Raw genomic sequence first — 23,223 nt, 5'->3', positions numbered from 1 at the left:
ATCACTGTCAATCTTATTGACATTAAAAATATGAAGAAATTTTATTAACATTATGATAATAAAGTTCAAATTTTAGATAATTTCTTTTAAAAATACAACTTGTCAAAACTGCATGGGAAGAAATAGAATATCTGAGTAGTACCAAATATTAAAGACAACGATTCTATATTTAAAACCTTACCACCAAAAAAAGAAATCCCCAAATCCAAGAACCAACCAGAGGAAAAAACCTGCAGGCCCAGATGGCTTCTCAGTGAATTTTACTAAAGATTTGAAGAAGAATTATCATTAGTCATACAGAAACTATTCCACAGAATAGAAAAAGAGGGAACACTTCCCATTTTATTTTATGAGGCCAGTGTAACCTTGGTATTAGTATCCAATAAAGTCATTACATGAAAGGAAAATTTCATAAATGTTGATGCAAATTATCCTACTGAACTGAAAGTTAAGTGATATGACCAAGTAACAAATGACATGACCAAGTTGCGCTTATTCCAAAAATGCAAGTTTGGACTAATATTCAGATATCAATCAATGTTATTTACTACATTAATAGGATAAAGGAGAAACATAAATGTAATTTCAATAAATGCAGAAAAAACATTTGATAAATGCAACATCCATCCATGTAAAAAAGAAAAAAAAATGCTTTTTTTGCAAACTCAGATTAGGAGAGGATTTTCTTAATTTAATAAGAAGCAGCTATAAGAAAACTATAATCAACATCATATTTAATGGTAAAATGTTGAAAGCTTTCCTTATGATATAAAAGATAAGACAAAACTGCTTATTACTCTCACTTCTATTCCATAATGTTCTGGACATCCTAAGTATAAGAATTACAAAGAAACAAATAAAAGCACATTTATTCACAGGCACCATAATTATACGTGTAAAAAAAATCTCAATGAATTCATACAGAAACAATTAGGTTAATAAATGAATTTAGCCAGGTTAATAAATGAATTTAGCTAGTCAGTATTTAAAAAAATGAATCATAGTTCTACGTGCCAGTAACACACATTTACAAAATGAAAAAAAATTTTTTTTTTTTTTAAGATTTTATTTGACAGAGATCACAAGTAGGCAGAGAGGCAGGCAGAGAGAGGAAGGGAAGCAGGCTTCCTGCTGAGCAGAGAGCCGATGCGGGGCTCGATCCCAGGACCCTGGGATCATGACCTGAGCCGAAGGCAGAGGCTTTAACCCAGTGAGCCACCCAGGCGCCCCACAAAATGAAATTTTGAAAACAATATCCTTTACGATGGCATTAAAAACCCCAAAATATCTAGAAGGAAATCTAACAATGGTAGTACAAGACCCAATTTAAATAGAAGATTTAAAACATAATTAAATGTGGAATAAACAAAACCTTGAAAAAAAAAAAAGAAATAGCTATCAACAATGGAGTGGATAAATAGTGAAATATTCATACAATGAAATGCTATATGGCAATGAGAAGGACCAAGCTATTGCTTCATATAACAACATAATTCAGTACCCCCGAAACAGCATTGAAAGAATCCAGACACAAAGAACACATACAATATGATTCTGTTTATATGTGTGTATTCCAAAAATAGACATAAATGATGAATAATAGGGTGCCTGGTTGGCTCAGTTGTTAAATATCTGCTTTTGGCTCAGGTCATGATCCCACGGTCCTGGGATTGAGCCCCACATTGGTCTCCCTGCTCGGCAGGAAGCCTGCTTCTCCCTCTCCCACTCCCCCTGCTTGTGTTTCCTCTCTTGCTGTGTCTTGTCAAATAAATGAATAAAATCTTAAAAAAAAAGATTAAAAAAATAATGAATAGTGTTAGATGTCTGGACAGTGGATAATTTGGAAGAATGCAGGGTTATGGAGGCTGGGTGGAGGCATGAAGGAACCTTCTGGAGTACGAGTAGTATTCTGTTTTATGATCTGGTTTGCTTGTGCCAGGTGTGTTTACTTTGTCATAATTCATCATGCTGAGAACTTAAGATTTGGCTAATTTCTTTGTATAATATACTTTAAGTAAAAAGTTCATTTAAATGTAAAGGAAGAAAAACTCACCAGTAGAAAAACCCAAATAATCTTATTAAAAATTGAGCAAAGGATTTGAATAGGTATTTTCCCAATGAAAACATACAAATGGCCGATAAGGATATGGAAAGATATTCTAAGAGGAAACGCAAATTGAACCCTCAATTTGATATGACTTATCCTCCTCTAGGATGGCTTAAAAAAAAAAAAAAAGACAGTAACTAACAAGTGTTGGGGAAGATGTGGAAAACCGTACTCTCATATTGATGGTGGGAATGTAAAATGGTTCAGTCCACTTTGGAAGACTATTTGGAAGTTCTTCAAAATGTTAAATGTAGGATTACTGTATGACTCAGCTGTTCTCCTCCTAGGTATACACCCAACCATACTGAAAACATGTAAAAACCTGTACACAAATGCTCATACACCGTTATTAATAATAGCCAAAAAACTAAAAAGAAATCCAAATGTCCATTATCCTATATGAATAAACAAAATATGGTATACGCACACAGTGGAGCATTATTTAGCCATGAAAAGAAGTGAAGTACTGATACATGCTATAACCTGGGTGAACCTTGAAAACATTTTGCTAAATGATTCCATTTATATGAAATGTCCAATATAGGTATGTCTGTAGAAATAGCAAGTAGATTAGTGGTTGTTAGGAGATGGGGGAGAGGAGAAAAAGGAGTGACTGCTAATGGGTGCAGGGCTTTTGGGTGGTGAAAATACTGTGGAATTAGATAGTGGTGTTGGTTGCACAAACCACCGAATAGTACACTGTCAAAGGATAAATTTTGTGGCACATGTAATGTATATAAGTAAAGCTGTTATTCAGAAATAAAGATATTCCAAAGGAAAGGATCAATGACTTTGATTACTCAAAAACTAAAAATATAAACAGAACTATAATCAGGAGATGTATTTCTAAGGTTAATAGTAGTTAGAGACTTAATATTCTTAATATAAAAGAAGATATATTTATCAACGTGGAATAAAAGCTTGGGGAAAAAAATGTACCAAGATGTTGACACTAATTCTGAATGAGTTGATTATAAAGAAATTTTTCCTCTTTTTTTTTTCTTTCTAAATTTTTATATTTTCAATAATGTGCATTCATTACACAGGAATGATCAGGAATTATTGGGAAAAACAGCAGTGTGTTCATTGTAAAAAGCTTAAAGCTGTATAGTTTCTTCTTTCTGATTTTCTTTTGCTGAATAGAGAAGGCTCCAAAGAGGAGAAGGCTAGATTATTTATTTATGGTTAGAAGAGAAGGTTAGGTTATTTACGAAATTGATAATTTGGCTCTGCTGCTCCGAGTTTCCCATCTGTGAAATGGGACCATGATACCAGCCTGCATAGGGTTGTGGAGAATATTAAAATGAATTAAGGCATGGGAAAATCCTGGTACATAATAAATGCTCACAGAATTCTTTGCTTCTCTATCCATTCCCTTTCAGTCTGGAAATTGAGTTTTACCTATAAAAAAGAGGTGGTACCTTTGAGCAAGGATAGAGAAGGAATGTAAGAAGTTTACTTCAGGCAGCCTTAGCTCAGAATACATACATAGGTGGCATGTGGAAAGACTTTAAAAGCATCTTTGCAAGGAGAAACCAGTAGAGAAAAAAATAGCGACTCCCAGTAGGCCTGTGGCATAATAAATGATCTAGGGACCTGGCTTTCTGGTTGTTGGGCCTTTGGCAAGTCACTTGTCTTTTCTGGCTCTCACTGTTCTCATTTGGCAAATGAAGAGATTGGACCAAGAGTCCTACTTTAAAAGTTCTACCAAGTTTTGAGGGTTGGTGACTGGCAATTTGGAGTCTCAAAGGGCCTGCCTGCGGAGTCTGAATTGACATGACATTCTTGCAAAGTTTAAATCTTTGCTTTGTTTGCTCCATTTTGGCCAGCCCTGCCCAGGCCAGCAGCCCCTGCATTCTCCCCTGTTGGTGCTCAGGTTCCCAGTCTATTGTTGATTTAGGGATCGCAATTTCCTTACTGGCGTGCGCCTCCGCCAGCAGGGTTGAGATGTCAACCACAGGCCTCATGTGAACTTCCCCTTTCAAGTTTCGGTAATGACAGTGTACTGGCTGTCACATGCCTCATCCCTAAGGCATGGTCCAGTTTCCACATCCATCAGGCCGTGCTGGTGACTTGGGGTGGCCTGAATTCCTCTGCCGCCTGTTGCTTTTTCCATGAGACAAACTGGTTGCACATAGAAGGATTTGTGGTATGTTTTGGAGATCTTAAGAATGAGGCCCCAAACCAGGGTTGTTGAAGGCCTTGTGGGGATGGTTTAAAAGGAATGGGAAGAGCAAGTTCAGTTTGCTAGAGTCCAGTGAAAAGAGCTTCCTCACCTGATCTTTTCCTAAAGAGCACTGGAAGAGAATAGAGGGGTCAGATGTCCACCTTTTCATTACTTTTTGAAATGCAGTCACTGTTTTGCAAAGTAGTATTTCTCTGAATCTCTGGGAATTCAAACTCTCTTTGTATTTATATGTATATGTGAAAGATGACTTTGACCAAGTCTTAGGGAGGGTGGGGCTGCACACAGTACACACTGAGGGGCTACCCTTTCATTCGGAAGCACTTTCTGAAATTTCTCCCTCCCTGTCCTCTCTTCCCAACCTCTTCACTATTTTCTTTTGACCTTGCTCTGTGATCTTTAAAGGCTAATCATACTGTGTGGAAGAAAGTATCAAAATAACCTAGCTGCTAGGTGGCACACCTTCTCTGAAGCCAGTTCTCCTGAGGTTTTTCTGGAGACAGCAAGGTCCCACTGTGTGTCTTCCTCTCTTCTACATGTGGAGGCAGCCATTCCAGTGTATTAAAGGTGTTAAAAAGTGACTGAAGAAGACAATGTAGGAGATACAAACAAGCTTTAGCACTTCATGGAACAGTCTCCATTTGGAGAACTGGAAAATGGGGTGGAAGGAAGGAAGCTTTTAGAGGATAAAGAGTAAAGAACAATGAAGAAAAAAACAGAAAATATCAGATTGGCTGGGACCATGTAGTCAAACTTGTTTAAGGTGAGAAGAAACAAGGAAATTAGAACTCAGAGTTGGCTTGGCATATGGGGATTGACTGACCTGATACATTGCATTTCTTGTCAAGTGGAGCGTTTACAGGGCCATGAAAGTTAACTAAGTATTGGTTTGCTGACAAGGAACCCCAAGCAGAAGTTGAGCCATCTTGGGCCTAGAAAGTTATTGCAAAAAAGGGAAAATCTTTGGCAAGTTATTTGCCTTCTAAAAATCTCCTGACCTATAAAATGAGTAAAATAAGTACTTAATTCATAGGGTTATAGGGAAGATTAAATGATATTTTCTAGCACAGTGTTTGCATTGGTGATCAATCCACATTAGCTGTTGTTGTTATTAACTGCATTTTTAATGCTGGAATGGGGAAGCATTGCTTCTGCCCTATACTATTCTTTTCTATATTTTCAGATAATGCAAATATGTTTGTATCTTCAACATAAACAAGGGAGAAAACATAGGTCTAAAAAAGAAATCTTTTGATGAGGCTTTGTTCCCCCTGAGAAGTTTACAAATAAATAGAGAGTTTTTTGCTCACCTGTATTCTGAAAGGAAATGTCCTTGGGTGACACCAAGTCATGTACTTTTTATTCACTCCCTAGATGAATCTGATGCACCTAGTCCACAGACTAGCACTGGGGAGCTTCTGCTTTAGTGTGTTTCACAGGCAAATGGAATTGATTTTGGATTAGCCAGTGCTCCCTTCTGTGCGTTGGAAATGTAGAATACTATCTGAATACTGAAGCAACTTTCTACGAAGGGCCAATAGTTAGCTGAGAGGCACAGGTGCAACTACACTGGTTGTTAAAATATTGAAATACTTCTGTGGTTATCTCAAATCCCCAGACTATCCTCCCCTACTCTAGCAACTAAGGAGTTAACCCCTGGCCTCTCAGAGACTTCCCAGACCTGGTTCCATTGCTCTGGTATCTGTTCTGGTTGGTTCTTGTCCAGTGCTGTACTGGTTGTCGAGTGACTCAGCAATCACCCTGATTCTATGGGATTTAAGTATGCTCAAATATTTTCTGACTCTCTTCCTTTCTTGAAACATTACTCTTTTATTTTTGTGACCTTTTCATGATCTCCATCAATTTTACACCTCTTCGTTTTGGTGATTCCTGTGCTGTTTTCTCTATACTTCTTTCTTAACTGTGTCTGAGAATTCCTTCACCACTAGGCTGATGATCTATCATCTCTACTGTCTCAACTCCCATTTTGGCTTCTGTTTTTATTATTAACTTTTCAAAGGCCATCTTGTTGCCTTCTTTTGACCAGCTTATAAGCAACTCCTAGCTTGATTCTGAAGAGTGTTTATCATTCAGCCCCTTCTTTTTTTCCCACTCCTCTGCAACAAAAAGTGATCTACACTTTTCAATTAGTCCTGTCTCCTTACTCCTCTTCATACATAATTCATACTTATTATCTTATTCTTTCAATTTATGTTAATTAAAGATTATGTGCTGGACACCATGCTGAGTAAGTACTCTTGACTTTGTATGTGTTATTATTTCTGGCTGGAAAGAATTTCATCTTCCCTATGATAATCTTATTTTTATTCATCTCGAGACCCTGTATTAGGCCCCTGTGCTTTTTGGAGATTGTTGACTACTCTATGGTCGTCTTACCCATTGCTGACCTCTCTTTGTAGATTTGTAAACTATTGTATCTAACTGTATTTTGGTGTTACCTTTCATGCTATTACTTTTGTGGCTTACTCTTCTGATTGCTATTGTATTTTGGTATTCTGGGGGAGTGGATGGTTCAGATATAGCTGTACCTAGCTGGTCAAATGATGTTATAAGGGCCCAGTCATTCAGGCAGATTCTTTCTTTCTTTCTTTTTTTAAGATCTTATTTATTTATTTGACAGAGAGACACAACTAGAGAGGGAACACAAGCAGGAGGAGTAGGAGAGGGAGAAGCAGGCTTCCTGCTAAGCAGGGAGCCTGATGTGGGGCTCAATCCCAGGACTCTGGGATCATGACTTGAGCCGAAGACAGATGCTCAATGACTGGGACACTCAGGTGCCCCATCATTCAGGCACATTCTTTTTTTTTTTTTTTTTTTTAAAGATTTTATTTATTTGACAGAGAGAGAGAGATCACAAGTAGACAGAGAGGCAGGCAGAGAGAGAGGGGGAAGCAGGCTCCCCGCTGAGCAGAGAGCCCGATGCGGGGCTCGATCCCAGGACCCTGAGACCATGACCTGAGCAGAAGGCAGAGGCTTAACCCACTGAGCCACCCAGGTGCCCCACATTCTTAATCATGGTATCAAAAAAGGCCATAACCAGCCACAGGCCCATCTTTTCCTTATCATTCATAATATCAAAAGGAGAAACATAGGGTCAGAAAAGGAGAGGCCTCTGAATTTATGTTAGTCCCCTAAAAGAACTCTTGATTGGCCTTGATGGCATAAGGAATTCACTGCAGATCAATCTGCATCCAGAGAATCCATGGTACTTGTCACTGAGCAGGGGCACACATGAAAACCCCACTAAAACCATAGGCAACTGGAGAGATGTAGTTCCCCAAAAGAAAAGAAGCTGAGCAGACAAATAAAAAAGCAATTGATAAATTCTACAGCTAGAAATGGGAAGAAGGTAATATTTGTAGAGCACCTGCTGTGTGTTGACTATTATTCTGGAAGGCATACATGTTCTCATTCATGTAATTCTTATAACAACCTGAGGTGATAGGGTTAGTGACCTAAGGAACATGTTCACATAGTTAGATGGGGTAGACTAAAAGTGGAAGCTACTGTCTTCTACATGGTCACCTCACAGAACTGGGGAATGGGTGGGAACGTACTATACTGTTCTTGGCTAATAATAATAATGATAGCACTCTTTTACTCTTGTGGGGGAGGTTCCATGACAGGTACTTTGTATGCAATATATGCATGCATATATTGTGATTTACATGACATGCTCTTGAGCATGGTCTTATTTCATAGAGCCTCAGCATTTTGCCTAAAGACGTAAATGCCCGAACTCAGCATTTTGCCTAAAGACGTAAATTACATCCAGGTTTGTGACTCTCGAAGGGTCAGGAAGATTGTTTTATCTTCAGCTGTTTTTTCTTTTCTTTCTTTTTTTTTTTTTTTTCCTGACTTGAATCTATTAACAACAACAACAAATTCATATATGGAGACCAGAACCTCAATAGTTGTGTAGTGTTCTGAAAGAAACATATCTTCTGCCCATGGGTCATTAGCAATGTGCACAGAGACAGGATGACTGGAAGGATGCATTCCTGAGGCATGGGCTTCATGAAAAATGAGTCAGAAGTAAGCAAATGAAGCCATGGAAAGAAACACTGAAGCACCCTAGTTGCTTTGAATTTGACCTGATTCTGTGCTTGTACATTTTGCCATAAAGAATTAGGTACCATATGAACAAAAATCAATACTTTCACCAAAAAGCAGCATGTCCTCTGTCATCTTCTCATCTAGGTCACCATCTTTTTACAGTTTGATAAGGCCCAAGAAGTGAGTCACTAATTTTTTTTTTGTTTTTAGTTTTTCCTTCTAACATGCTTTAGGCCCATGTTGACTTCTTTCTGGAGTGCTTGGCTCGGACTTACAAAATCGCGGTTAATCCCACACAGTAAACCCTTCCAAAGTCAGGGCGTTCTTCAGATAGCCTAAGACCAAGAGAAGCTCAGTTATGTTTGCAGCTTCAATTAGATGAGTTTTAAAAGTTAAGCCTTCAGGAGCCTCTATGGCATCCAGTAATAATAGTCTAGAATTTTATTCTAAATAAAGTGTAATATAATTAGGTTGGGATGTTTCCTGAACATTAGATCACGGCTTCTTCCTTAAACCAAATTTGCCCTCAGTGTGTTGATCAATGTCCGTAGACCAATACATGATCACGGTGAGTTCCAAACTCTGTAAAAACTGCTTGTATTTTCTTCTTGGCCTGATATTAATGAAACCAGTAATTCTTAACGTATTTGGAAAAAAAATCACATTATGACACTTAGTAATAAGATAGTTTTTCTTTTTGTGACTAAATGATATTGCTTTTTTGATGGTCCACCTACTCATCATTTCAGTGTTCACAGTTCCTAGAGAGGAATAGAAATCTTTTTCTTGCTATTTAAGGGGAACATAATGTTCAGTAAATACAAAAAGGGTAATAAAGGCATCTGGACTGGAAAAGATGCTCCAGAAAATTTACTCCTAGGGTTGGTATACACTTAGGCCAAGATGGTTAGCTCTTGAGAGTAGGTTAATGTTTTTCTAAATGTACTTGGCTTGCAAAGTTGTCTTGGTCTCTTCTGCACTGGTCAGTCTTCTCCCTCGTGTATGCTGTTCACCTGTAGTCATTTAAAACACCCACATCACCTGAGAACCTTGTGAAAATGCAGATTCAGATTCAGTAGGACTGGGTTGGGGCTTGAGATTCTGCATTTCTTTTTTTTTTTTTTTTAAAGATTTTTATTTATTTATTTGACAGAGAGAGATCACAAGTAGGCAGAGAGGCAGGCAGAGAGAGAGGAAGGGAAGCAGGCTCCCTGCTGAGCAGCGAGCCCGATGCGGGACCCGATCCCAGGACCCTGGGATCATGACCTGAGCCGAAGGCAGCGGCTTAACCCACTGAGCCACCCAGGCGCCCCGAGATTCTGCATTTCTAAAACTCTCTCCGGTGATATCTGTGCCGCTGGTCTGTGGACCACACTTGGAGTAACAGTGATCTAGATTGTACTCCATGTTAGAGAAAGAAGGGTACCCATGAATCTTGTTGAGATATACCTACTATCTCACATACCTGGCTAGGTGACTGATATCCTATAGATGCTCAGTACGTATTTGTTGAATGAATGAGAAAACTCCCTGTGCCTAAGTTTACTATCAACTGTAGCAGACATGTCTTAGAAAAACTCAGAAATTAGTAAAGAAAAGGAAAAAAAAAGGATAAAGCAGAGATATACTTATTTCAGTCCTCCCTCTGACTTTTATTTTCATTGCTGTAGTCCAGCACCTGTACTAATACTTATGGCTGGTTTAAGAATCAGCAGGTGGACCTGTAGGCTGGATGGCTGCTAGGGATTCAATTCCAGTAGTTTATTTATTAATTACCCATCAAATAACTATTTTATGTCTTTTGAAGGATAAATGCAAAATAGTCTTGAGTATGAATCTTTAAGTAGGAGTGATCTGTAATTGATATATAAAATTTTTACAAGTATTATTTTATGAATGTGTGGAAAGAAATGATTTGAAGAGATTTTCTTTTTTTTTTCCTTAAAGATTTTATTTATTTATTTGATAGAGAGAGACACAGTGAGAGAGGGAACACAAGCAGAGGGAGTGGGAGAGGGAGAAGCAGGCTTCCCGCTGAGCAGGGAGCCCCAGCAGGGCTCCATCCCAGGACCCTGAGATCATGACCTGAAGGCAGAAGCTTAATGCCTGAGCCACCCAGGTGACCCTGAAGAGACTCTTAATCTCACAAAACAAACTGAGGGTTGCTGGAGGGAGGGAGAGTAGGGAAAGGATGGTTGGGTTATGGACATTGGGGAGGGTATGTGATATGGTGAGTGCTGTGAAATGTGTAAGCCTGACGATTCACAGACCTGTACCCCTGGGGCAAATAATACATTATATGTTAATAAAATAATTAATGAAGTATAAAAAAAGAAATGATTATTTAATTACTATTATTTTAAAAGGTTTTATTTATGTATTTGACAGAGAGAGACCACAAGTAGGCAGAGAGGCAGGCACAGAGAGGGGGGGAAGCAGGCTCCCCGCCCAGCAGAGAGCCCTGATGCGGGGCTCAATCCCAGGACCCCAAGACCATGACCTGAGCAGAAGGCAGAGGCTTAAGCCACTGAGCCACCCAGGCACCCCCCAAAAAGAAATTATTTAAAAGATATTTGATTCAGGTATTTTTTTCTAACTAATGAGGAATGTGCAAACACATTTCAGCTGTTTTTTTCCTTCCTGAAACTTCATGTTCCACATTCTTACAGTCCTTAATGAAAATGTGGTATAAAACAAAACAATTTAATGGTTGACCTATCTCAAGACAATTTGAAAAATGTTACCTGAGACATGGAGTGGTAGGTTCTGAGGGCATGGGAGTATATGTTATTTCACTGCTCTGAGTTCAGAGAAGGCTCTCAGTAAAGCACTTTGAGTTACAGAAGCCAACAAGGTGGTCTAGATATTTCAGCACCTAATTATTTTAAATGGAGGGTAATAATGCTAAGTTTCCACTTGAAAAATCCAAATCACTGTTTGGGGTCTTCACTTTAGTATATAACCAAGAGCTTAATGTGGTCATTAAAGTCTTTTTTTTTTTTTTTTTTTTTTTAAAGACTTGACTTCTAGAGGAATAATACTGGGAAAAATGAAATTAAATAGAATACTTTGCTGTAGGACTTCCCCAGAGTCATTAATGCTAAAGTGCATAGGGAATCCCCAGTAAGCATTTCTCAGATTTATTTGACCTTGAAATGCCCTTTTCACAGAGCTTTTGTGTTCTGTGGATTTTGGGAAAAGCTATTGTATGTTGAATTTCACTTTCTCCATCTCCAAGGAAGGCCCATAATGATCTGATTTGAGAGTTTATTTCTGAAACATAATCAAAATGAATACTTGAAAGTCACAACATACATTATTTTGAAGTATCAGTGGTAAGTAACATGTGAAGATGTTTAGATGAAGAAAATTCTGGTGATTGGAGGTAAATATTGCTCTGCCTTTTGGAACTTCACTTTTCAGGATGTTACAGCATTATGTCTTCACTTCAGATCAGTGCTTAGAGTTCTTGAGATCTGTAGTGAGCCTCGGTTTTGAAGGGCAACATCCATATACCACATTGAACCACATTAGGAACCGTGAGGCGGTTTCCTTCCATAGTTCTTAAATATAGAAGTTTAGAGTAATTAATCTTAGTTTTCGAGATTTGACAAAAAAGGAAAAGATGAAATTTCTTCTCCCTGAATTCCTCAGACTGAGGCAGTAGAGCATCTGTGACCAGGGCAGTCATTTTATTTACCTTTATATTTCATACCAGACTTCCTAATGTCTTTCTCTGCCTTAGCATTTTGAGTATCTTCTTGGGCACAGTCAATACACCATCTGATATATCTATGTATTTTGTATCTGTTCTCGTCTCTAGAGCTTCATGATATTCTCCTATCTCCTTTTCTCTATGCTTAAAGCTTCAGGTATGAGTTCTGTTGTCCTTAAAGTTTACTTCTTAAAGAACAGAAACAAATCAGGATAGGAAAAAAGTAGATAATTATTAAAGTGACTTCACAACAACCCCCTTTCTTTCTCTCTCTCTCTCTTTCTTTCTCTCTCTCTCTCTTTCTTTCTTTCTTTCATTCATTTCTTTCTTTTTAGTATTTTGGGATACTTGTGGCTCAAGGGAAAACAAAGCTTATGAGGAAAAAGAGAAGTTGATTAAGGAAATTAGTTAAAGTTAAAAATATTATTTTTAAAATGTGTTTCACTATTTGGTGAAATTTTAACTCAGATGCATATAGGTTAATTTTTTTATGTTATGAAATTTCTATCTTGACCCTGTTCTGATCTTTCTTTAGCAGTATGTAATTTTTTAAAGTGCAGTAAAAAGCTCCTTCTAACCCAGTTAGAAGCTGGTGATTGTGGTTATTGCTAACTAAAGCCTCAGGATTTGACTGAGGGGAAAGCTGAAGATACACCCCTACCCACCCACGCCCACCTCTGCCTATGTGATTGAGACCTGAAGTTCTAAGTGTATCAAAAATTAAGGTGTAAGACACGAGGACCACAAAAGTGTATTGTACACACAAACGTCTTTATAGGTATATATGTTTGTATACTTTAGACTTGGGTCTGAAATCCCAGAAGATTTTGTATTAGAATAGCACAGATATAGACCCTGCCTTTTACACTTAACTTACAGTTAAACTCTTGTAAGATTGTACTTAGATCTTTGTAAATGCTGAAAGATTGTATCTCAAAAAGAGGAAATCTATGTCATATTACAGTTTTAATTGATAACTATCTTTTTATATGTTTTAAAGTAGTAATACAATCTTAAGGCTTTCATGGGGATAGATAAAAGTGTTAATAGTGGGTATATCTGAGTGATGGGATTGTCATAATTATCTGCATAGCTTTTTTAATTATTAACATATAATATATTATTTGTTTCAGGGATACAAGTCTGTGATTCATCAGTCTTATACAATTCACAGCACTCACCATAGCACATACCCTCCCCAATGTCCATAATCCAGCTGCCCCATCCCTACCACCCCTCTCCCTTCCAGCAACCCTCAGTTTGTTTACTGAGATGAACAGTCTCTTATGGTTTATCTCCCTCTCTGGTTTTTTCTTGTTTCATTTTTTCCCTCCCTGCCTCTCAAATTGCTCATATCAGAGAGATTACATGATAATTGTCTTTTTCTGACTGACTCATTTTGCTTAGCATAATACCTTCAGTTCCATCCATGTCGTTGTAAATGGCAAAATTTCATTTTTTGATGACTGCATAGTATTTCATTGTATATATATATACCATGTCTTCTTTATCCATTCATCTGTTGATGGACATCTAGGCTCTTTCCACAGTTTGGCCATTGTGGACATTGCTACTCTAAACATTGGGGTGCACATGTTCCTTCAGATCACTACATTTGTATCTTTAAGATAAATACCTAGTAGTGCAACTGCTGTGTCATAGGGTAGCTGTATTTTCGGCTTTTTGAGGAAGCTCCATACTGTTTTCTAGAGTGGCTGCTCTAGCTTGCATTCTCACTAACAGTGTAGGAGAGGTCCCGTTTCTCCGCATCCTTGCCAACACTTGTCGTTTCCTGACTGGTTAATTTTAACCATTCTGACTGGTGTGAGGTGGTACCTCACTGTGGTTTTGATTTGTGTTTCCCTGATGCTGAGTGCTGTTGAGCACTTTTTCATGTGTCTGTTGGTCATTTGGATGTCTTCGTTGCAGAAACGTCTGTTCATGTCTTCTGCCCATTTCTTGATTGTATTGTTTGTTCTTTGGGTGTTGAGTTTGATAAGTTCTTTCTAGATTTTGGATACTAGCCCTTTATCTGATATGTCATGTGCAAATATCTTCTCTCATTCTGTTGGTTGTCTTTTGGTTTTGTTCACTGTTTCCTTTGCTGTACAAAAGCTTTTGATCTTGATGAGGTTCCAATAGTTCATTTTTACCCTTGTTTCCCTTGACTTTGGCGATGTTTCTAGGAAAAAGTTGTTGCAACTGAGGTCGAAGAGGTTGCTGCCTGTGTTCTCCTCAAGGATTTTGATGGATTCCTGTCTCACATTGAGGTCTTTCATCCATTTTGAGTCTGTTTTTGTGTGTGGTGTAAGGATATGGTCCAGTTTCATTCTTCTGCGTGTGGCTGTCCAATTCTCTCAGCACCATTTTTAAGAGATTTTTTTCCACTGGACATTCTTTCCTGCTTTGTTGAAGATTAGCTACTATAGAGTTGTGGGTCGATTTCTGGGCTCTCTATTCTGTTCCATTGATCTATGTGTCTGTTTTTGTGCCAGTACCATTCTATCTTGATGATTACAGCTTTGTATTAGAGTTTAAAGTGTGGAATTGTGATGCTGCCAGCTTTGATTTTCTTTTACAATGTTCCTCTAGCTATTCGGGGTCTTTTCTGCTTCCATATAAATTTTAGGATTATTTGTTCCATTTCTTTGAAAAAAATTGATGGTATTTTGATAGGGATTGCATTAAATGTGTAGATATCTCTAGGTAGCATAGACATTTTCACAATATTTGTTCTTCTAATCCATGAGCATAGAACATTTTTCCATTTCTTTGTGTCTTCCTCAATTTCTTTCATGAGTACTTTATAGTTCTCTGAGTACAGATTCTTTGCCTCTTTGGTTAGGTTTATTCCTAGGTATCTTATGGTTTTTGGGTGCAATTGTAAATGGGATCAACTCCTTAATTTCTCTTTCTTCTGTGTTGTTGTTGGTGTATAGAAATACAACTGGTTTCTGTGCATTGATTTTTATATCTGGTCACTTTACTAAAGTCCTGTATAAGTTCTAGCAGTTTTGGGGTTGGGTCTTTTGGGTTTTCCACATAAAGTATCAGATCATCTGCAAAGAATGAGAGTTTGACTTCTTTGCCAATTCGGATGCCTTTTATTTCTTTTTGTTGTGTGATTGCTGAGGCTAGGACTTCTTATACTATGTTGTATAGCAGTGGTGATAGTGGACAGTCCTGCTGTGCTCCTGACCTTAGCGGAAAAGCTGTCAGTTTTTTCGCATTGAGAATGATATTTGCTGTGGGTTTTTCATAGATGGCTTTTATGATATTGAGGTATGTACCCTCTCTCTACACTGTGAAGAGTTTTGATCAAGAATGTATGCTGTACTTTGTCAAATGCTTTTTCAGCATCTATTGAGAGTATCACATGATTCTTGTTCTTTATTTTATTAATATATTGTATCACATTGATTGGTTTGCGGATGTTGAACCAAACTTGCAGCCCAGGAATAAATCGCACATGGTCGTGGTGAATAATCCTTGTAATTACTGTTGGATCCTATTGGCTATTATTTTGGTGAGAATTTTTGCATCCATGTTCATGAAGGATATTCGTCTGTAATTCCCCTTTTTGTTGGGGTCTTTGTCTGGTTTTGGGAGAAAGGTAATGCTGGCCTCATAAAATGAGTCTGGAAGTTTTCCTTACATTTCTATTTTTTGAAACAGTTTCAGGAGAATAGGTATTAATTCTTCTTTAAATGTTTGGTAGAATTCCCCTGGGAATCCATCTGGCTCTGGGCTCTTTTTTTTTGGGGGGGGGGGGAGAGATTTTTGATTACTGCTTCAATCTCCTTACTGGTTATGGGTCTGTTCAGGTTTTCTATTTCTTCCTGGTGCAGTTTTGTAGTTCATATGTCTCTAGGAATGCATGCATTTCTTCCAGATTATCAAATTTGCTGGTGTATAGTTGCTTATAATATGTTCTTATACTTGTTTGTATTTCTTAGGTGTTGGTTGTGATCTCTCCTCTTTCATTTATGATTTTATTAATTTGGGTCTTTTTTCTTTTTAATAAGTCTACCCAGAGGTTTACCAGTCTTTTTAATTCTTTCAAAGAACCAGCTCCTAGTTTTGTTGTTATGTTCTATTGTTCTTTTGGTTTCTATTTCATTGATTTCTGCTCTGATCTTTGTTATTTCTCTTCTTTTGCTGGGTTTAGGCTTTCTTTGCTGTTCTTTCTCCAGCTCCTTTAGGTGTAGGGTCAGGTCGTGTATTTGATTCCTTTCTTATTTCTTGAGAAGGGTTTGTATTGCTATATATATTCCTCTCAGGAACATCTTGTTTCAAAGAGTTTGAACTGTTGTGTTTTCATTTTCATTTGTTTCCATGAATTTTTTCAATTCTTTAATTTCCTGGTTGACCCGTTCATTCTTTAGTAGGATGCTCTTTAGCCTCCATGTATTTGAGTTCTTTCCAACTTTTCTTTTGTGATTGAGTTCTAGTTTCAGAGCATTTTAGTCTGAAAATATGCAGGGAATGACCCCAATCTTTTGGTTCTGGTTGAGACCTGCTTTGTGGCCCAGGATGTGATCTATTCTGGAGAATGTCCCATGTGCTCTAGAGAAGAATGTGTATTCTGTTTCTCTAGGAGGGAATGTTCTGAATATATCTGTGATGTCCATCTGGTCCCTTGTGTCATTTAAGGCCCTTATTTCCTTGTTGATCTTTTGCTTAGATGATCTGTCCATTTCAGTGGGGGGTTGTTAAAGTCCCCTACTATTATTGTATTATTATTGATGTGTTTCTTTGATTTTGTTATTAATTGGTTTATATAATTGGTTGCTCCCATGTTACGGAAACAGATATTTAAAATAGTTAGATCTTATTGTTGGACAGACCCTTTAACTGGGATTGCCACCCCAGTTTTCTTTTGATGCCCATTAGCATGGTAAATTGTTTACTACCCCTCATTTTAAATCTGGAGGTGTCTTTGGGTTTAAAATGAGTTTCTTGCAGACAGCATATCAATGGGTCTTTTTTTTTTTTTTTTTTTTTTATCCATTCTGATACCCTGTGTCTTTTAAATGGGTATTTATAGCCCATGTACATTCAGGGTAACTATTGAAAGATTTGAATTTAGTGCCATTGTATTGCCTGTAAGGTGACTGTTACTGAATATTGCCTTGGTTCCTTTTTAGTCTGTTACTTTTAGGCTCTCTCTTTGCTTAGAGGACCACTTTCAAGATTTTCTGTAGGGCTCTTTTGGTGTTTGCAAATTCTTTTAGGTGTTTTTTTTTTTTTTTTGTCCTGGAAGCTTTTTAATTTCTCCTTCTATTTTCAGTGACAGCCTAGCTGGATATAGTATTCTTGGCTGTTTTTCTTATTTAGTCCTCTGAATATAGCATGCCAGTCCTTTCTCACCTGCCGGGTTGCTGTGGATAGGTCTGCTGCCAATCTAATACTTCTACCATTATATGTTATAGACCTCTTGTCCCAAGCTGCTTTCAGGATTTTCTGTTTGTCACTGAGACTTAGAAGTTTTACTATTAGATGATGGGGTGTTGACCTATTTTTATTGACTTTGAGGTGGATTCTCTGTGCCTCCTGGATTTTCATGCTTGTTCCCTTCACTTGATTATGGCAATTCTCTGCTATAATTTGCTCCAATATACCTTCTGCCCTGCTCTCTTTTTCTTCTTCTTCAGGGATCCCAACTATTCTAATATTGTTTTGTCTTATGGTATCACTTATTTCTTGAATTCTCCCCTCCTGGTCCAGTAGTTGTTTATCTCTCTTTTTCTCAGCTTCTTTATTCTCCATCTTTGGTCTTCTATATCGCTAATTCTCTCTTCTGCCTCATTTATCCTCGCAATAAGAGCCTCCATTTTTTATTGCATCTCATTAATAGCTTTTTTTGATTTCAACTTGGCTAGATTTTAGTTCTTTTATTTCTGCAGAAAGGGATTTTATTTCTCCAGAAAGGGATTCTCTGGTATCTTCCATGCTTTTTTCGGGTCCAGCTAGCACCTTGGTAATTGTCATTCTGATCTGTAGTTCTGACATCTTACTAATGTCTGTATTGATTAGGTCCCTAGCCATCGGTACTGCTTCTTGTTCTTTTTTCTGAAGTGAGTTTTTCCACCTTGTTATTTTATCCAGATAAGAATAGGTGAATGAGAGAACAGAATACTAAAAGGGTAACAATGATCCTAGAAAAAGATACAGTAGTCAGTTCGGAAGAGACCAGAAACTAGGGAGAGAAGAAAGGAGGATTAAAAAAAGACTGGTGAATAGAACAGAGCCACACACCTGATACTGGGTAGATTTTGGTCTGTTAGAAGAAATTGTCTCCCATAATCTTACAGAAAGAAAATCTCATATATATATATATGTGTGTGTGTGTGTGTGTGTGTGTGTGTGTGTGTATACACACACAAAAATAATGGTAAACATGATGAAGGGATGGAATATGATGGTGGAGATGAAATTTAAAAGGAGTTTTTAAAAAAATATTTTATTTATTTATTTGACAGACAGAGATCACAAGTAGGCAGAAAGGTAGGCAGAGAGAGAGAGGGCGAAGCAGGCTCCCTGCTGAGTAGAGAGCCCGATGTGGGGCTTGATCCCTGGACCCTGAGATCATGACCTGAGCTGAAGGCAGATGCTCAACCCATTGAGCCACCCAGGCACCCCTAAAAGGAGTTTAAGAAAGGAAATGATAAGTTAAAAAGTTGGTTGAAAAAAGAAAAAAAAAAGAGAAAAGAATGTGGTCAAGCTGGAGACTAGAACAAAACCATGCACTAGATTTAGGTATATTTTGATCTGTTAGAAGAAACTGTATCCCAAAATTTTAAAGGAAGAAAAACCAGTATGTACGCAGAAAATAAAATTAAGTACAATGAAGGGATAGAATATGACTATAACTATTAAAACTTAAAAATTTTTTAAAATTGTTTTGATAAGGTAAAATAGGTAAAAAAGATTAAAATAGAAAAGATGAAAAATTAAAAAAATAGAATTAGAAAAAATAAAATTTAAAAAATTTAACTTTGAAAGACTAAATAATCATGGGGAAAAAGCCATGAGTTCTATGTATTCCATTCTCCTAGCTCTGGAGTTCCACAGTTCTCACTGATCAGTGAACTTGGTCTTGGCTGGGTGTTCTTGCTAATCTTCTGGAGGCAAGGCCCATTGCCATGATTCCAAATGTCTTTGCCCGGGGCAGACTTGCACTGCCCTTGCTGGGGACTGGGCTATGTAATATGCTCCGGTTTGCTCTCATAGCTTTTGTTCCCTGAACGCTTTCCATAGAGCTTTGGAGGATAGAAATGAAAATGGCAGCCTCCCAATCTCTGACCTGGAATAGCTGAGAGCTTGTGGCCCCACTCCTTAGTGCATCCTCAGAGAAAAGCTATCAGTACCTCACGTCTTCCTGTCTCCAGCCATGCTCCAAGCTCACCCAGCCTGTGACCAAGCATTTCTCTCTCTAGCGCACGGCTCCGTTTGGAGTCTCCAAACCCAGCAGATTCCTGCAATGTGCTCCCCCTGCCACTCTTCCCAGGGGAGGAAGGAGAGGGTCTCCCTGGATATGCTACTTATGGGGTCCCTGCTCGAAAAGCAGTGGTCCGACTGTGCCTTGGATCATGGTTTAAGGTATCCCTGAGCTGAGAGCCCACTCCTCAGCTCTCTCTCTGCCTCGATCTTCCCTGCTCTGATACCTGGAATCTCTGCTGCACTCAGACACCCCTGGTCTTTCTGTGACCCTGCAGGTCCTGAGACCACACTGTCCCTGCGAGGGGTCCACACCTCACTTAGCCTCTGGAGTGACATCCCTTAGTGGAGCACACTTCTAAAAGTTCCAATTTTGTGCTCCATTGCTCTCCCACTTGCCAGGAGCTGGCCCCTCCCCCTACAGACTCTCTTCCCCTGTATCACTTTGGATTCACTTCTCTGCATGTCCTGCCTTCCAGAATGTGGTCTGTTTTCTGTTTCTAGAATTGCTGCTCTTCTTCTCTTCGATCTCCTGTTGAGTTTGTAGGTGTTCAGAATGGTTTAATAATATCTAGCTTAACTCCTGGGACCATATGAAATTTAGGTCTCCTACTCCTGTGCTGTCTTGCTCCCCCGCCCACATAGCTTTTTAAGTTTTCTATAGTGAGTGTGTCTTTTGTTGTTGTTGTTGTTAGATTTTATTTATTTGATAGAGAGTGTGCACAAGCAGGGGGAGCAGCAGGCAGTGGGAGAGGGAGAAGCCTCTTCAGGGAGCCCAGTGTGGGGCTTGATCCCAGGATCCTGGATCATGACCTGAACTGAAGGCAGATGATTGACTGATTGAGCCACCCAGGCATCCTATAGTGTGCATGTCTTAATTTGATAGTAAAAAAAAAAAAAAAAAAAAAGATTTAAAATGACTGCCATTTATTTAAGAGGCTTTTATGAACATTTAGAAGTTCTTTTTCTGCATACTTTTTATTATGGCTGCTCTTTTTATCTACAGAGTTCTCATAGCTCAGAGCTCAAAAGAGTAACTAAAGATACCTCCATACATTTGTCCTTTTTTGGCTGCTATAACAAATACCACTTCTGGGTGGCTTAAAAAACAGAAATGCATTTTCTCACAGTTCTGGAGGTTGGAAGTTCTAGATCAGGGTGAGAGCGAGTTTGGGTTCTGGTGAGAGCTCTTTTCCTAGCTTGCAGATTGCCACCTCCTTGCTGTGACATCACGTGGTCAAGAGCAAGAGAAAATAGTCTAGTGTCTCTTCTTATGCGGGCTTCGTCCTCATGACCCCATGTAACCCTGATCACTCCTAAAAGCCTCATCTCCAAATACCATCTCATCTCCATCACATTATGGGTTAGAGCTTCAACATAGGAATTTTAGAGGCATATAGACATTTAGTCTGGATACTCTTTTCACTCAAACTGACAGTATACAGGATTTCTAGAAATTGCTCCTAGAATAGAAAAAGACTGGCAGGCTGTACATAAAACATGAGTGGTGTTTATATCTTGATGGTAAAATTAGAGGGGATTTTCTCCATTTTTTAGGAATTTAAGATGCACTCTTTTTTACCTGGAAAAAATAACAATAAATATTATTTTTAAAGGAAAATGAAGTACTAGAGACTATAACCTTCCATAGTAATCTTGCAGATTTCAGAATCTTTTATTTCATCTTTTTGGGGTTTCCTCAGAATTAATGAAAACGTCTTCAATACTTGGAGCATTTGAATGTTCACATGTAATGACACTCAATAAGAAATTGTTTCTCCTCATTTTCCTCCATTTAATGATGATGAAAATGTTAAATTGTAATATTAATGATGATTATATTGCCCTGTGAATCATGCCATCAAATAGAGTGTAGAATATAGGAAAGATATGCCATAGAATATAGGAAATTAAAATGGAACATATCCACAAAATTAGGACAGATGTATTTGTTAGAAAGTTTTTCCTATGAGTTAGTTATAAATGGAATAGGCCATTCATTGTCTTTAGTTTTGGAACTCTTTATTTAGTCTTGTAGATTTTTTTAAAAAAAGATTTTATTTATTTATTTGACAGAGAAGAGTCTTTTAGATTCTTGATAATGAATTGGTTTAAAAAATGAGTTAGTAGTTTGTTTTTAGTTAACATTCAATTACAAATGTAGTATCAGCTCTTTGGATTTTTATAATAAAAGGGCAGGTATATGGTGTCAGGGAGCAAACTTGCATTCAAACTTTCATTGTTTTAGTTCAAAGACTGGTTGGAGTTTAACATCTCAGGTTAGGGATAGGTTTTCTCCTCTATAAGAGCTCTCTCTTCTCTTCTTTTCAATGCATCATTTCTCTCTGTGCTCTATCTTGTGTGTAACGTCTGTCATTTCCTTAAAAAAATTCTCTATGATTTTTTTTTCCCCTCTCAATCCCACATTTGAATGTAATATTTCTAGTTTTTTCAACTCTGTAAGTCATGTGGATTAAAAATGCCCTGCAAAGTAGAAATGTTTTTTTTGTCACGAAGGGAGCTGCTTGCAAAATAAATCATGACATTGTGATATATTATTTTCAGTTGCTATAAGTTTTCAATATTTAACGTATCAGTCATACTAAATCAGGATTCAGTTATTTAATTTCATTGATGTCTGTATTCTAGATGAGACTCCTTTTCCTCAGTAGATTTTAATTTCCTTGTCTCTTAGAGTCCAATTCCAAGTGTGCCTTATAAAACCAGGCACAGAGTATACATATGAACAAAGTTTTTTTGTTTACAAGTAGACTAGAAATTGTATGCTGGCAAACTATATCTGAAATTACAAATTTGTCCAGTTAAGTGGTGTTTTTTAACACTTTCGATCACTTTTGTCACTGTTCCTTTAGTAATTTGATTTCCAGATATTAGATAAAAATATCTAAGCAACTCTCCATGTTGTATTGTCACTTGATCTTTATTGGGAGCTTAAAAAAATAATCTCACAAATGATCCTCAGAAGTTAAAAATATAAATTGTTCTGAATTTAGGGTTATGCCTATACCATAATTAATGGATTACTACCCAAAAAAACTTTCTGGAATTCTGTTTTGATGATACTGAAAAAACAATTTTCTTTCTTTTTTTTTTACTTTTTTTTTTTTTTTTTTTTTGAAAAACAGGACACAAAAATTGCTTCATTGGAGCGAAACATAAGGGATCTGGAGGATGAGATCCAGATGTTAAAAGCCAACGGTGTGCTGAACACTGAGGACCGTGAAGAAGAGATCAAACAAATAGAGGTTTACAAAAGTCACTCCAAGTTCATGAAAACCAAGGTATGGTCCAAAGTTATAAACTTTTATACTCTTAATGTGACTGAAAATCTATGATTTACATACATACTTTCCCCAAATACCCACATAACCTGTTTTATATGATATCATCTAATTTATGGACAGTAAAGAAGAACACAGAAGATTTTTCGTTCAGAAGCATAGATTCCAATATGAGATCAGGGAACATCTTTGTCAAATTTCTACTTACTAAGGTGTTCAAGATTTTCTAATGAGTAAGTTTGGTGTCTTGGGAGTTAACATTTATTTTTAATAGTCTCCTCTCTTCCAAATTTCCTAAGTTTTCATAAGTTTGCTATTTTGCGAAGTTTGTATCATTGCCAAATTTTGGCCCATCCCTAAGAAGATAACTGTCTCCAATGGTATTGATCTTGGAAGT

At 37.6% G+C, this 23,223-nt stretch overlaps 1 protein-coding gene across 1 annotated transcript in view; it reads left to right on the top strand.

The window, feature by feature from the left end:
- Positions 1-23,223, top strand: part of LOC111143961 (ELKS/RAB6-interacting/CAST family member 2) — a 943,496-nt gene that overhangs the window by 299,262 nt on the left and 621,011 nt on the right. The window contains exon 6 of the mRNA XM_022497998.1: positions 22,668-22,826. Within this exon, the coding sequence (XP_022353706.1) occupies positions 22,668-22,826 (159 nt within the window). The remainder of the gene's footprint in view (positions 1-22,667; positions 22,827-23,223) is intronic.

This window comes from Enhydra lutris, unplaced genomic scaffold (genome assembly GCF_002288905.1).
Source record: "Enhydra lutris kenyoni isolate GAN:26980312 unplaced genomic scaffold, ASM228890v2 scaffoldscaffold10, whole genome shotgun sequence".
In the NCBI taxonomy this organism is placed as follows: domain Eukaryota; kingdom Metazoa; phylum Chordata; class Mammalia; order Carnivora; family Mustelidae; genus Enhydra; species Enhydra lutris.
Note: the sequence above shows the minus strand (reverse complement) of the source record. Positions and strands in the feature narration are given on the sequence as shown.